At 34.7% G+C, this 12,249-nt stretch overlaps 1 protein-coding gene across 2 annotated transcripts in view; it reads right to left on the reverse strand.

Annotated features, from left to right (window-relative positions):
• The window catches only part of Pigk (phosphatidylinositol glycan anchor biosynthesis class K), a 97,738-nt gene that overhangs the window by 41,436 nt on the left and 44,053 nt on the right, over positions 1–12,249 (reverse strand). For both annotated transcript variants that reach the window (XM_048351611.1, XM_048351610.1), the window contains exons 5-9: positions 11,304–11,415; positions 8,395–8,491; positions 5,940–6,057; positions 5,405–5,515; positions 2,820–2,992 (exon numbers count right to left, since the gene is read on the reverse strand). In XM_048351611.1, coding sequence (XP_048207568.1) covers positions 2,820–2,992; positions 5,405–5,515; positions 5,940–6,057; positions 8,395–8,491; positions 11,304–11,415 — 611 coding nt within the window. The remainder of the gene's footprint in view (positions 1–2,819; positions 2,993–5,404; positions 5,516–5,939; positions 6,058–8,394; positions 8,492–11,303; positions 11,416–12,249) is intronic.

A 12,249-nucleotide genomic window follows, 5' to 3' on the forward strand; every position in this document is an offset into this window, starting at 1 on the left:
GGTTTCATAGTAACAACTGCAAGATCTTAGGTTCCATCACTAGCAATGTACCAAAAAAAAAAAAATAGGACATTTAAAAAGATCTAAAACAGCTGGGTACCAATGGTTCAGGAGAAAACCCCAGAGGCTGAGATCTGAGGATCTCAGTGTGAAGCCAGCCCAAGAAGGAAAGTCTCCAATTACCAAAAAAGCTGAAAGTAGAGTTGCATATGGCTCAAGTGTTAGAGTGCTAGCCTTGAGCAAAAGAAGCACAGGGACAGTACCTAGGCCCTGAGGTCAAATCCCAGGACTAGCATTTAAAAAAAAAAAATCTAAAACTACAAAACTACTAGATAAAAGCATGGGAAAATGGCTTCCTGACAGTGGTTTTGGGAATGATATGGTCACAAATGCAAGGCATGAAAGTAAAAATAAAAAGTTTCTCCACAAACAAGCAATCAACAGTGGAAAAATAACCTCCAAATAGATTAATGTATCTGTAAACCATGTATCTGATGATAACAGGTAAAAACCCAAAATAAATAATTCAACTTAGTAGTTATTTGAAATAATTAATTTTGGAAAAAAATTGAAGATGAATGAAACTGAATAGAAAGAGACAAATTGTTCACAGATATATGAAAACAATACTCAACATCACAATTATCAGAGCAAGACAAACTAAAGATACACTGAGATATAACTTTACAGCCATTGAAATGACTAATATCAAAAAGACAAAAGATAATAAGTGATGTCTTGCAGGAATGTAGGAAAAGAAAACCCTTACACACCATTAGGGAGGGAAAGCCATTAGTACAGCTGTTGCAGAATATACTGTGGAGGATCCTCAACTCTCTAAAACAGCACTACCATATCATCCAGTGATCCCACTTCTGGGTATATATCCAAAGGAAATGAAATAAATGTGTCAGAGATATCTGCACTTCATGTTCAGTGTAGCATTATGATTTTGCCCCTAATAAAACTTTAGTACTCAGAGCCCGAGTGCCAGTGGCTCACACCTATAATCCTAGCTACTCAGGAGGCTGAGATCTGAGGACTGTGGTTTGAAGCCAGCCTGGGTTGGAATTTGAGACTCTTCTCCAATTAAACCACAAAAAGCCAGAAGTAGAGCTGTTGATCAAGTTGTGGAGCACTAACCTTGAACACAAAAGCTCAGCGACAAAACCCAGGCCCTGAGTTCATGCCATGCCCTAAGACCAGCAAAAAACTAAACAAAACAAAACACCTCGAATTACCTTTAGTTCAGAAAAAGACCAAAAAAAAGTCCTTATTTCACATAGCTACTCTGGTCAGTTCTAGGTACTAATTTTCTATTATATCTTATTAGAAATATACACTAAACAACTATACTATGACACAAATATCAGATCTGAACCAATGGACTACATTGTTTCTTTAATATATATAGAAATATTTCTCAAAATATAATTGTCAGTCTTTTAACATTGTGTTGATACTTTACCTGATGTTTGAAATATGTGTGTACACACACACACACACACACACACACACACGCACATATCTGGAATTATTGGTGCCAACGTTTTTCTCTAAATAAACTTCCCATCTACATCCTACATACAATGATGTCATCTAAATAAACTTCCAGTTATTATACTACATACACCATACATATTATACTACACCTAAATGCAATGAGATTATGTTCCTTATTCAAAATTCTCAGGCCACAACAGAAAATCAATTATCACAAATTAGTTAAAGAAAGTAGATGAGTAACTCTTTTGCTTTAGGAAATGGGGTCTATGCTGTCCACATTGATACCCAACTCCTGGGCTCAAGCAATCTTCCTGACTGAGCCTCCTGAGTAGCTTGGACTATATGTACATACCACCAAGCCAAGCTTATACCGGTAATTATGAAACCACTTGGTAAGGAGCAACATCCTCAATAAAAAAAAATTTATAAACACTAGAGGGTGCTCCAATTTAGCAGTGCTGAGAGACTGGCTTTAAAACTTTATTTTTCTCTTTAAAGATAAAATAACCTTCAACATTAACCACTTTTGGTTCCAAACTAATATACATAAAAAATTGAGGAGGCAAAATTCCATTCTTCAAGAATATATAACAAAACTCAGAATAGCACTGAAATCATCTTAGTAGAATTCCACTGAAATCACTTCTAGTATCCATTTACTACTATGTAACCATCACCTATTGAGAGAATAGAAACTCAGCACAGAAAAAGTATAAAACCAGTTGTTGTCTATAAAGAAAATTAATTAAATGTTCATATAATTAAGGAAAGGTATATATTATCTTTTATAGATTTAGATTCAATGGAAATTATAAAATGAATTTGGTAATATGTATAGGACTAACCTTAAGCATTATAGTTAAACTGTTTCACAAACCCGTCAACTAATTTCTCTCAAGCTCTCACATGAACATGCATGCATACTCCTTGCTGACACACAATCCACTCCTCCAGAAGTTGTGATTGGCACAAATCTCTCCTATCTTTACTTGATGTGTTACCTAGAGCCTCAACAGAAATGCATGTCTCTGTGAAGGAGAGCTATAGGCAATTGCCTTTTTAACAAGTGTCAAGTTTATTACAACCAACACACTATTTTGGAATGCCAACATAATCTAATCATGACCCTAGCATCCCATCAATATTTATGGCTTTTGTTTACAAATCTGGAAAGTGTACTGCTTAAATAAGGTTAGGACTAGGTAAAAATAGTAAACTACTTATAAACACTAACATTATTCTCTTAATGTTTCCTAAAGCCTTAAAAATTATGAGTAGAATATTCTATTGAAATAATAATTTAAGAAGAATACCTGCTTTCCAAGATCTCTGAATCCCATTTCAAATGAATAGTCTCAGTAGTAATTTCCACTTTCCGTACACTTCCAAAGAAATCAGTTATTAGGACACTTTTAGGATTTCTCTGAAAAAGATCAATACGATGTCCAGGAGTAGATACACAGAGACTTTTGGGACATACTTGAAACTGAAAAAAACAAGTAACAAGTAACAGTAAATACACATACATAGACAAACATACAACTGTGATTATATCAAGCAGCACAGTATAGTGTCTCAATCTAAAGAGGTTACTCATCAACCCTCCTATATTTAAAGGAAGTATTACACAAGTATGAACTGTTGTCAAATCCCTTATTCACCACATAAATATTCAGTGAGCATCTTAATTAAGAGGTATAATGACCAGTGAGCACTGGTCATTATACCTCTTAATTAAGAAGCTTAGATCCTTGAGGGAGCATCATGGATGTAAACAATTATAGTTTAATATGGAAAGCATAAAGCACTGGTCATTATACCTCTTAATTAAGAAGCTTAGATCCTTGAGGGAGCATCATGGATGTAAACAATTATAGTTTAATATGGAAAGCATAATAGAGGCATATGTTACATTTGAAGAGAAGAGAATATTATCTAATGGGTCCAGAGAGACATCATGTAACAGGCAGCATTTTATAAATGTGTCCTTCAATGATTACCAATAACATTCTACATCTTTAAGGAGCTAATAACTAGGGCTTCCAGTTTTGCTGTTACTAAAGCACTTTAATACAGTACAATGAGTACAGCTGATACTCACCAAATATTACTATAAATAAACATAGATATTCAATAGAAAACAAGTATTATTACAGAGAGACATTCTAGAGATATGTCAAGTCACTATACCTATAATAAGCTGCAAGAGAATAGATCATTCTTACTGAAAAACAACTAATACAGTCAGTAAATTTCTTAATGGCTGTGAAAAGATATATTAATAAGGAATGCTTACTAAAAATGATTTAACTATGAGCAACTTCAAAAATAGTTTCCTCATTTTTTTCCAATGTAATTTTCTTTTTCTTTTTTCTGCTGGAGGGGATGCAGGAAAAGAGGAACCCTTCTCCACTGTTGGTGGGAGTGCAAATTAGTACAACCACTTTGGAGAACAGTATGGAGGGTTCTCAAAAAGCTCAATATAGACCTACCCTATGACCCAGCCATACCACTCTTAGGCATCTATCCTAAACAGCAAAACCCAAGATATCAAAAGGACATTTGTACTTCCATGTTTATCGCGGCACAATTCACAATAGCCAAAATTTGCAAACAACCCAGATGCCCCTCCACAGACGAATGGATCCAAAAAATATGGTACTTATACACAATGGAATACTACATAGCGATTAGGAATGGTGAAATATTGTTATTCGCAGGGAAATGGCCAGAACTCGAACAAATAATGTTGAGTGAGACAAGCCTAGAACACAGAAAACAAAGGGGCATGATCTCCCTGATATATGACTGTTAACAAAGGGAGATGGAGAGACAGTAGAGACCAAGTCTGTGAACACTGTATATGTGCTTGATACATTGTATATTGCATATGGGTCTACCTGACCTAGACAAGGGATGGAAAAACAGGTTGTAAGATATCACAAGAAATGTACACACTGCCCTACTATGTAACTGCACCCTCTTTGCACAACACCTTTTAAAAAAAATTTATGTTCAAATTAATAATAAAAAAATATTAAAAAAAATTTTTTTTCTTTTCTTTTTTTCTTTTTTGCCAGTCCTGGGCCTTGGACTCAGGGCCTGAGCACTGTCCCTGGCTTCTTTTTGCTCAAGGCTAGCACTCTGCCACTTGAGCCACAGCACCACTTCTGGCCTTTTCTATATATGTGGTGCTGGGGAATCGAACCCAGGGCTTCATATATACGAGGCAAGCACTCGTGCCACTAGGCCATATTCCCAGCCCTCCAATATAATTTTCACAGCAGTGGGAGGCTGGTGAGCTCTAAGCCAGCCTGTGCTACAGAGCAAGACATGAAAAATAAAAAATAAAAAGAGAACAAATGTTTGTGAATAAATGAACAAGGCATAAGTTAATAGAAAAACAATGAAAGACACTGACACACAGCAATTATCCACATGAGATATGTTTCAAGCTTTTTTTCTTCTTCCTTTTTTTTGTTTCAAGCTTATTATTAGGACTATTTTCAATAGCAACTTCAAAGCTAATGTAATTAAAACATGCAAAACCCAGAAAAAGTCAGAAGAAAAAAAATTAATTTCAACAAGCCATGTTAAAAGACTATATTACATGTGGTAGAGTACATAAAATATATGATAAGGTTGTTCTTTTTCAGAAACTTCCAACTAAATATGAAAGACTTCCACTCAATTACTAAGGTCATTTATAAAAAGCCAACTGTGATAAATGTTACCAAAGAAAAGTTACAGAAGCTCTGAAAAGGTATAATAACAACAATGAAGAACAACCCAGGGAGATCCTGGGGAGGTACAATCTTATTAGACTGATATATGCATATTCACATACCACATTAATATTGTACGCATGTGCTAAAAATCAAACCAAGCAAATACTTACAAGGTCATTCATACTACTTTGGCTAGATGGAATAATTTCTTCCAAAAATTCCAAGACATAAAATGTGTACCTATCCATAAGATGGACTCCAATTGCAGGATCAGGTTGATGCTATGAAAACAAAGAAAAATTAGCACATATATCTGCCATTATAGCAAAATGTTTAAAGCAAAACCAAAGTTTCCTCTTATGTGTAAGGTCTAAGAATAAGAAATGACAGGGGGCTGGGAATATGGCCTAGTGGCAAGAATACTTGCCTCATATACATGAGGCCCTGGGTTCGATTCCTCAGCACCACATATACAGAAAATGGCCAGAAGTGGCGCTGTGGCTCAAGTGGCAGAGTGCTAGCCTTGAGCAAAAAAGAAGCCAGGGACAGTGCTCAGGCCCTGAGTTCATGGCCTAGGACTGGCCAAAAAAAAAAAAAAAAAAAAGAAAAGAAATGACAGATATGGTCACAAAGCATGTAAGTCATTGCAAAAATAGTTACACTTTCCAAAGACACAGAAGTTTACAAACTGGGAAATATACCTACCGAGAGTGAGTCTTCTCCCACTTGGCTACTAGCTAGAGCCATTATGTTAGGTGAATAAAATCGTTCATACATTGATGCTCCTTGGCAAGTGTCAATAATAAACAGTAGTTCATTATAACTGAAAGGAAAGTGATGATATCTTTGAGTGAGTCATGCTGTCAACCATACACAAATATTTCTACAATACTTCTAGAATGTAAGATATCATCTTATGAGCTAAAAGTTAAAGAACTCATCCTGTCTTGAAAAAACATCCAAACAAGGAGAAGAGGTTGTGCCACAAAGTAGCTGCTTCGAATTCTGTCTTCTTCCTTGACTATTGCCATATGATTCACACAAATATTCAGCTTAACAACCACTTGCTTGACAGCCACATGGAATTGGAAACTGAGCTAGGTTCACAAACATATATGTGCATGTGTATGTGTTTGTGTCTGTATACATACATATATACACACGTGTGTATACATACATATATACATACATGTGTGTATATATGCTTGTACACATCTATGTGTTGTGACTTAGTCATCATACTCAACTAACTATAATTGGAAGACAAACAAACATATAACTCAACTGGAGTAAGTGTTACAAAACTTACTGAGAGCCAGGTTTGGTGGCTCACATCTGTAATCCCAGCTTCTGAGGAGGCTCAGAGAGAAGAATTATGTCTCAAGACCAACCTGGGTGATATAGCAAGACTCACTATAAAAAAAAAAAACCACCTCAAAAAGGAACAAACAAACTGGTTGTTAGTAGCTTATGCTTATAATCCCAGTTTCTTAGGGGGTTGAGCTCGGAAAGATCATAGTTTTAATCCAGGCCAGGCAGAAAAGTCCAAAGACTCCATCTCCAATTAAGGTCAATATTTTTCATGTTATGTAATAACTAAAGTATCCTTTTAAAAACTTAGTTTAATGGAAATATTAAATATAAATTTATATTGTATAAGTAATTATTAAAGTAAATTAAAATCTTATAAAATAAGGACTAAAAAATCTATCATGAAAAAATCTGGCATTAATTTAATTTATGAAAAAAGTTACTTGCTAATCTATCTTTTCTGCCACATCTGTTCAAAACTGCTGACTGGAAGTTTGGTTTAAGTGGTAAAGTGGCAACTCAGACAAGCTAGAAGCTTGAGGCCCTATGTTCAAACACAAGTTCTCACAAAAATAAATATACATCTATTAAAAACTGTAGTATGGAAAACATTTTAATATTAAATATTACTAATATATCCCATATTTAATAATGTATCATTCTTCACATATAAATGTTGTATATGTGTGTATACATATGCATATATAAAAAGAGACAGAGAGAAAATTGCTGCCTCCATAGAGCTAAGGTAGTTACAAAGTCAAAGGGTTCTATGAGCCCTGACAGAGGAATAAGAGAAAGTACAAAGAGAAACAAGGCAGGTAATGGTATCTGATAAGGGTAATGAAGGTGATTAATTTATCTCACAGGAAAAAAAAAAGAAAGAAAACTACATGCCAGTAAAGGAAAAAGCATAAAAGCCTAGAAAAGGGGAACAGTTCTAAATATACTCTAGAGTTTAGAGTAAGTTTGGGAAAATGGAGAGAAGTTTGTTTCAAAGGGTAAGGTAGGGTTTGATTTGTAGGTTTCATTTGAAGTCTGAGTCTTTTAAAGTTTAGGAAACTACCAAAGTGTACAGAGAGGAGGGGTATTTTCACTTGCTTATTTCTTTTAGTGAAACAATCACATAATCAGATCTATTTTATAAGATGGCTACCTGGTGAGGGGAAAGTAGAAGTAGACAGGTTTCCTCCATACCCGGGCTAAATAAACAGTTAACATTGCTCCCAGAAAATAAAACAAAATATTAAACCACAATATCCAATAAACAGAATTGTGTTATCTTCCTGGGAATCACAGAATGTCATAGAAAGCAAGACTAGGGACAAGTTGAAAATCAAATGCTGTTCAGAATCTCCACAAAATAAGAGGACATTTGGTTAGAAGGATTATCATTTCTAAAAAAAAAATGTTAAAAAACAAGAGATGTGGGGCTGAGGATATGGCCTAGTGGCAAGAGAGCTCGCCTCGTATACAGGAGGCCCTGGGTTCAATTCCCCAGCACCACATATACAGAAAACGGCCAGAAGCGGCGCTGTGGCTCAAGTGGCAGAGTGCTAGCCTTGAGCAAAAAGAAACCAGGGACAGTGCACAGGCCCTGAGTCCAAGGCCCAGGACTGGCCAAAAAAAAAAAAAGAACAAGAGATGTGATGCTACAGGTCAATGTTTTTCATGTCATGTAATAACTGAAGTTTCCTTTTAAAAACTCAGTTCAATGGAACTATTAAATATAATTTTAAAGGGTAGAAGAAATGACTCCAGTAAATTAGTCTTATACAACATGAACTAAAAATCTACCATGGAAAATTCTGGTACTAATTTAATTTATGGAAAGTCATTTGCTGATTACCGTCTTTTCTGCCACATTTGTTCAAAAGCATCTGCAAGTTCTATGTTGGTAATTTCTTCAGAATCTTGGAATTTCAGGAAACCATTTCCCCCATGACCTTGTAAGAAGAGCCAAAAGATAAAGCAGATGTATTTTTTTTTACAATATAAACTTAATAGTTATATATACATTTACTTAACTTGTTGCAATATTTCAATACACCTGCTCTTTATACTCTAAAATATGGATGGCAAATACAAATAAACATAACTGCCTACCTTACCAATTCAAGAGGAAAAAGCATGGGGTGTCTAAAAAACAGTACATAAAGGGCTGTGTGCAGTGTTCACACATGCATTCAGGATGGGGAGATTGGGAATATCAACTTGAAGCCAGACCAGAAAAAGGTTAGGAAGACCCCATCTCAACCAATAAGCCAGGTATGTGGTACACAGCTATTTTCCCAGCTATGCAGGAGGCACAGGTAGGAAAATACTGGCCTGAGACTGGCTCTGGGAAAATATCAAGACATCAAAACTCCATTTAAAAAAAAAAAGTAGAAAGGGCTGAAGGAATGGCCCCAGTACTTAAGTACCGGAACAGCAAGTAAAAAGACTGCAAACCCCAGTATCACCACCAAAAGTAACAGTAGAAAAGTTTCAAATCTAAATTTGTTTTTGTTTTTAACTTGGTGTCTGTGCTTGTCAGGCAGGTGGCGCTCTCACTTTAGCCATGACCTTAGTCTCTTTAAGAGTGTTTTTAATACTGGGGTTTGAACTCAGGGCCTCATACTTGCTAAACTGGCACTCTACCACTGAGTCACACTTCCAGGCTCTTTTTGAGATCATTATCTTTGAGACAAGAGTCTTGATTCCTACAGAAATGTAGCTAGAGCATGATATTCTTCCTGCAGGCTTCCTGTCATAGCTGAGAAAAGTGTGTGGCACCGGCTTTCTCCAGAGATAATCTTACAGATATTTCTGCCAGGTTGGAATAGAACCACAGTTCTCCCATTCTCAGCCTCCCAAATAGCTAGGATTACAGGCATGAGCCACTGGTACCTGGCTCCCTTAAGACGTTTTCTATAATTCCACTTCATTCTTCTATGATTCAACCACATTTACATTCTTTTTCACTGGCACCTATTATATTAAAATTGTATTCCATCCATTAAAAAGTCAAATACCAGGCAAACTTTTTGGTGAGAAATGAGCTGAAAACACTAGCTGGCACCTTGGTACACTAGCACCACTTAGTGTATATTTAGTATGGTAATAGTTCTAAGAAGTGTGGTTTCCCTCAAGAGTTAATGTTGTGACTAATGGCCACTGCCCATAATTCTATTATGTCTAGTTAGAAGACTGTGACACATATTTAGTAATCATGAAAGAGACAGTCTATTCAAATACTGGCTGTGCCCCTCTAAGAATTATTTTATACCTGTTTTATTATCAGTTAAATAGAAAACCCTCGGAGAAATGTATAAAGCATCTTTTCATTGATATTTATATTAAGTACTATAACACATGTGCTTGTGGTAAATATATAACCAGCAATATCTTTGAATTCAAATACAGTACAGACAGTAACCACTGAAACAAGAAAGCAATAAGCTAAATGCTATGTGAGAAACTGAAGGTTAATATAGGAATATAAAGAAGAGTGCCTATGCCAAGAATATTAAAAGTGTCTTTGGAAGGATGATTACAAAATATGTTACTCATACCTGGATACTTCTGAGGTAAAAAGAAAGGACCATTAATAATTATATTGAGTCAACAGATGTAAACTAGCACTGTTCCAGGGAACTGGAGAGATAGGTCACCTTAGACTTAGAAAGGAAATTGTTGATGGAAGAAACTCCTGAGCTAACACTAAAAAATAAGAAGTAATCAGGAATGCAATGTGAATTGAAAGGACATCATGAGCAAAAGCAATGATGTAAGGATGTGTTTGGATGGCCAGAACAGTAGAGTGTCTATAATTAGAAGGAAAAAAAAGTAAGAACTAAGACTGCAATAATAATATAATGAAATCATAACACAAAATGCATACTATTTAAGTGAATTATATTATAGAGTGGCTAATTTCCAGTATTCCTCAAAGTATAATTAAAAGACAACTATATCTCCATCTCATATCTGAGAAACATGCCCACGACATAATTTTCAGGAACCTCATCCTAGACCAAAACTGAGTAAGAGTTTGAGGATAAGGACTACCATCCACATCAAGTTAATCCTTATGCACAATAAATTTTGAGGATGAATTAATGGAAGATCATTAGAAAGTTTTCAGCAGAAGAGGGACATTTGTAATTTTATTAAATACTCTAATAGGAGAACAGAATAAAACTGAAGTCAGAGATGCTATACCAAGACATTAAGGAAAAAGTAATTAACATGCAATAGGAAAAAGCATAGAGATAAGAAATCACAGACTAGCACACAATGTTACAAGATGAAGGATTCCTTATCTGTAATGTTTGAGATTTTAAGTGGTTCAGTAATAGATTTCTCAAGTTTTACATTTGTTTCTACATACCCAGATACCATGGGAATAGAACCCAAATGTAAACATGAATTTTTGTCCCATATATACCTTATCCACAGAGCCTGAAGATCATACATCATTATTTTCAGTGCACCTCAATTTTATTATCTTTTCTACAACACTAAGTATGAAATTTTCCATTATTGTCATCCAGGTTGGAGCTAAAAATTTTTCAGATTTTGTAGCTTTTCAGAATTAAAATGCTCAATCTGTACCATTTTCATATACCACTTCAAATAATGTTGGATCATGACAACCCTCAACTACAAGATCAACACTTTGAACTAGAAATCACCTAATATGTTTAAGTAGCTTCCCATGTAAGTTTCCTTAGAGATTCAATCCTCTACTATGCATTATCGACATTCTGAAATTACCTGTCATATAAATAAGAATATTGCTTCTATCATCAGAAAGAAGACGTTTTGACCGAGGAGTACTAGGTGGGATCCTACCAGTTAATACTCGCAAAAAATTCTCCACAGTTACCTGAAAAAAATTAGAGACATCAGATAAAATAGAATCTGAAAAAAACTAAAAAATACTTTTTACTCTAAAAATCACTACTCATTTCTCTATGAATTACTCAGTAAAACCTAAAAATAAAGCACAAAAATAATTACAGCTCAAATAAAATATATTTACTTAAACATAAAAATCTAAGTAACTTTATGTCTATTTTTAAAAATACTAAAATCTCTCTGGGCATGAAGGTGAACACCTGAAAACCCAGCACTCAGAGTTTAAAAAGAGAAAAAAGAATCATAAATTTGGAAAAATGAGAGATAGAGACAGAAGCAGAGTGACAGAGACAGAGGCAGACAGACAGAAATAGAGAGAACAAAGCAAAAACTATCTTGGGAAAGAAGTTATTTTTACATTTAAAATTTTAAATGTTATGCAAAGTATAGAAGCTACCCAAAAGCTTAAAAAGGTAAAATTACATAAACAATTCTTTGGGAAGGTAAAATATAAAAATGTATAAATTCTGCTACATTATAGCAGCTTACTAGATAACTACTTATAGATTAATCATGAAAGAGAACAGTTCCATAAATAATCTCCCTAAATTATATACAGTTAATTTCTGAATGCACTGTATTACTTAGATTTCTTTAGAAGAAGCTTTAACATATAAAAAAATTAGTAACACTTTAAGCCAAATTTCCCAATCTGGAATTTCCACCCTTCTGGTATTCTTTGAAGGCATATTTAAAGTTACAGAGAATAAAATGTTTAAAGTTAACAGCTAAGACATATATAATGTATAATCTAACATTCAAAATTAGAAAATCTATTTAGCTTTCTTGTTAAAACATTTTC

This window comes from Perognathus longimembris, chromosome 7 (genome assembly GCF_023159225.1).
Source record: "Perognathus longimembris pacificus isolate PPM17 chromosome 7, ASM2315922v1, whole genome shotgun sequence".
NCBI classification, from domain to species: domain Eukaryota; kingdom Metazoa; phylum Chordata; class Mammalia; order Rodentia; family Heteromyidae; genus Perognathus; species Perognathus longimembris.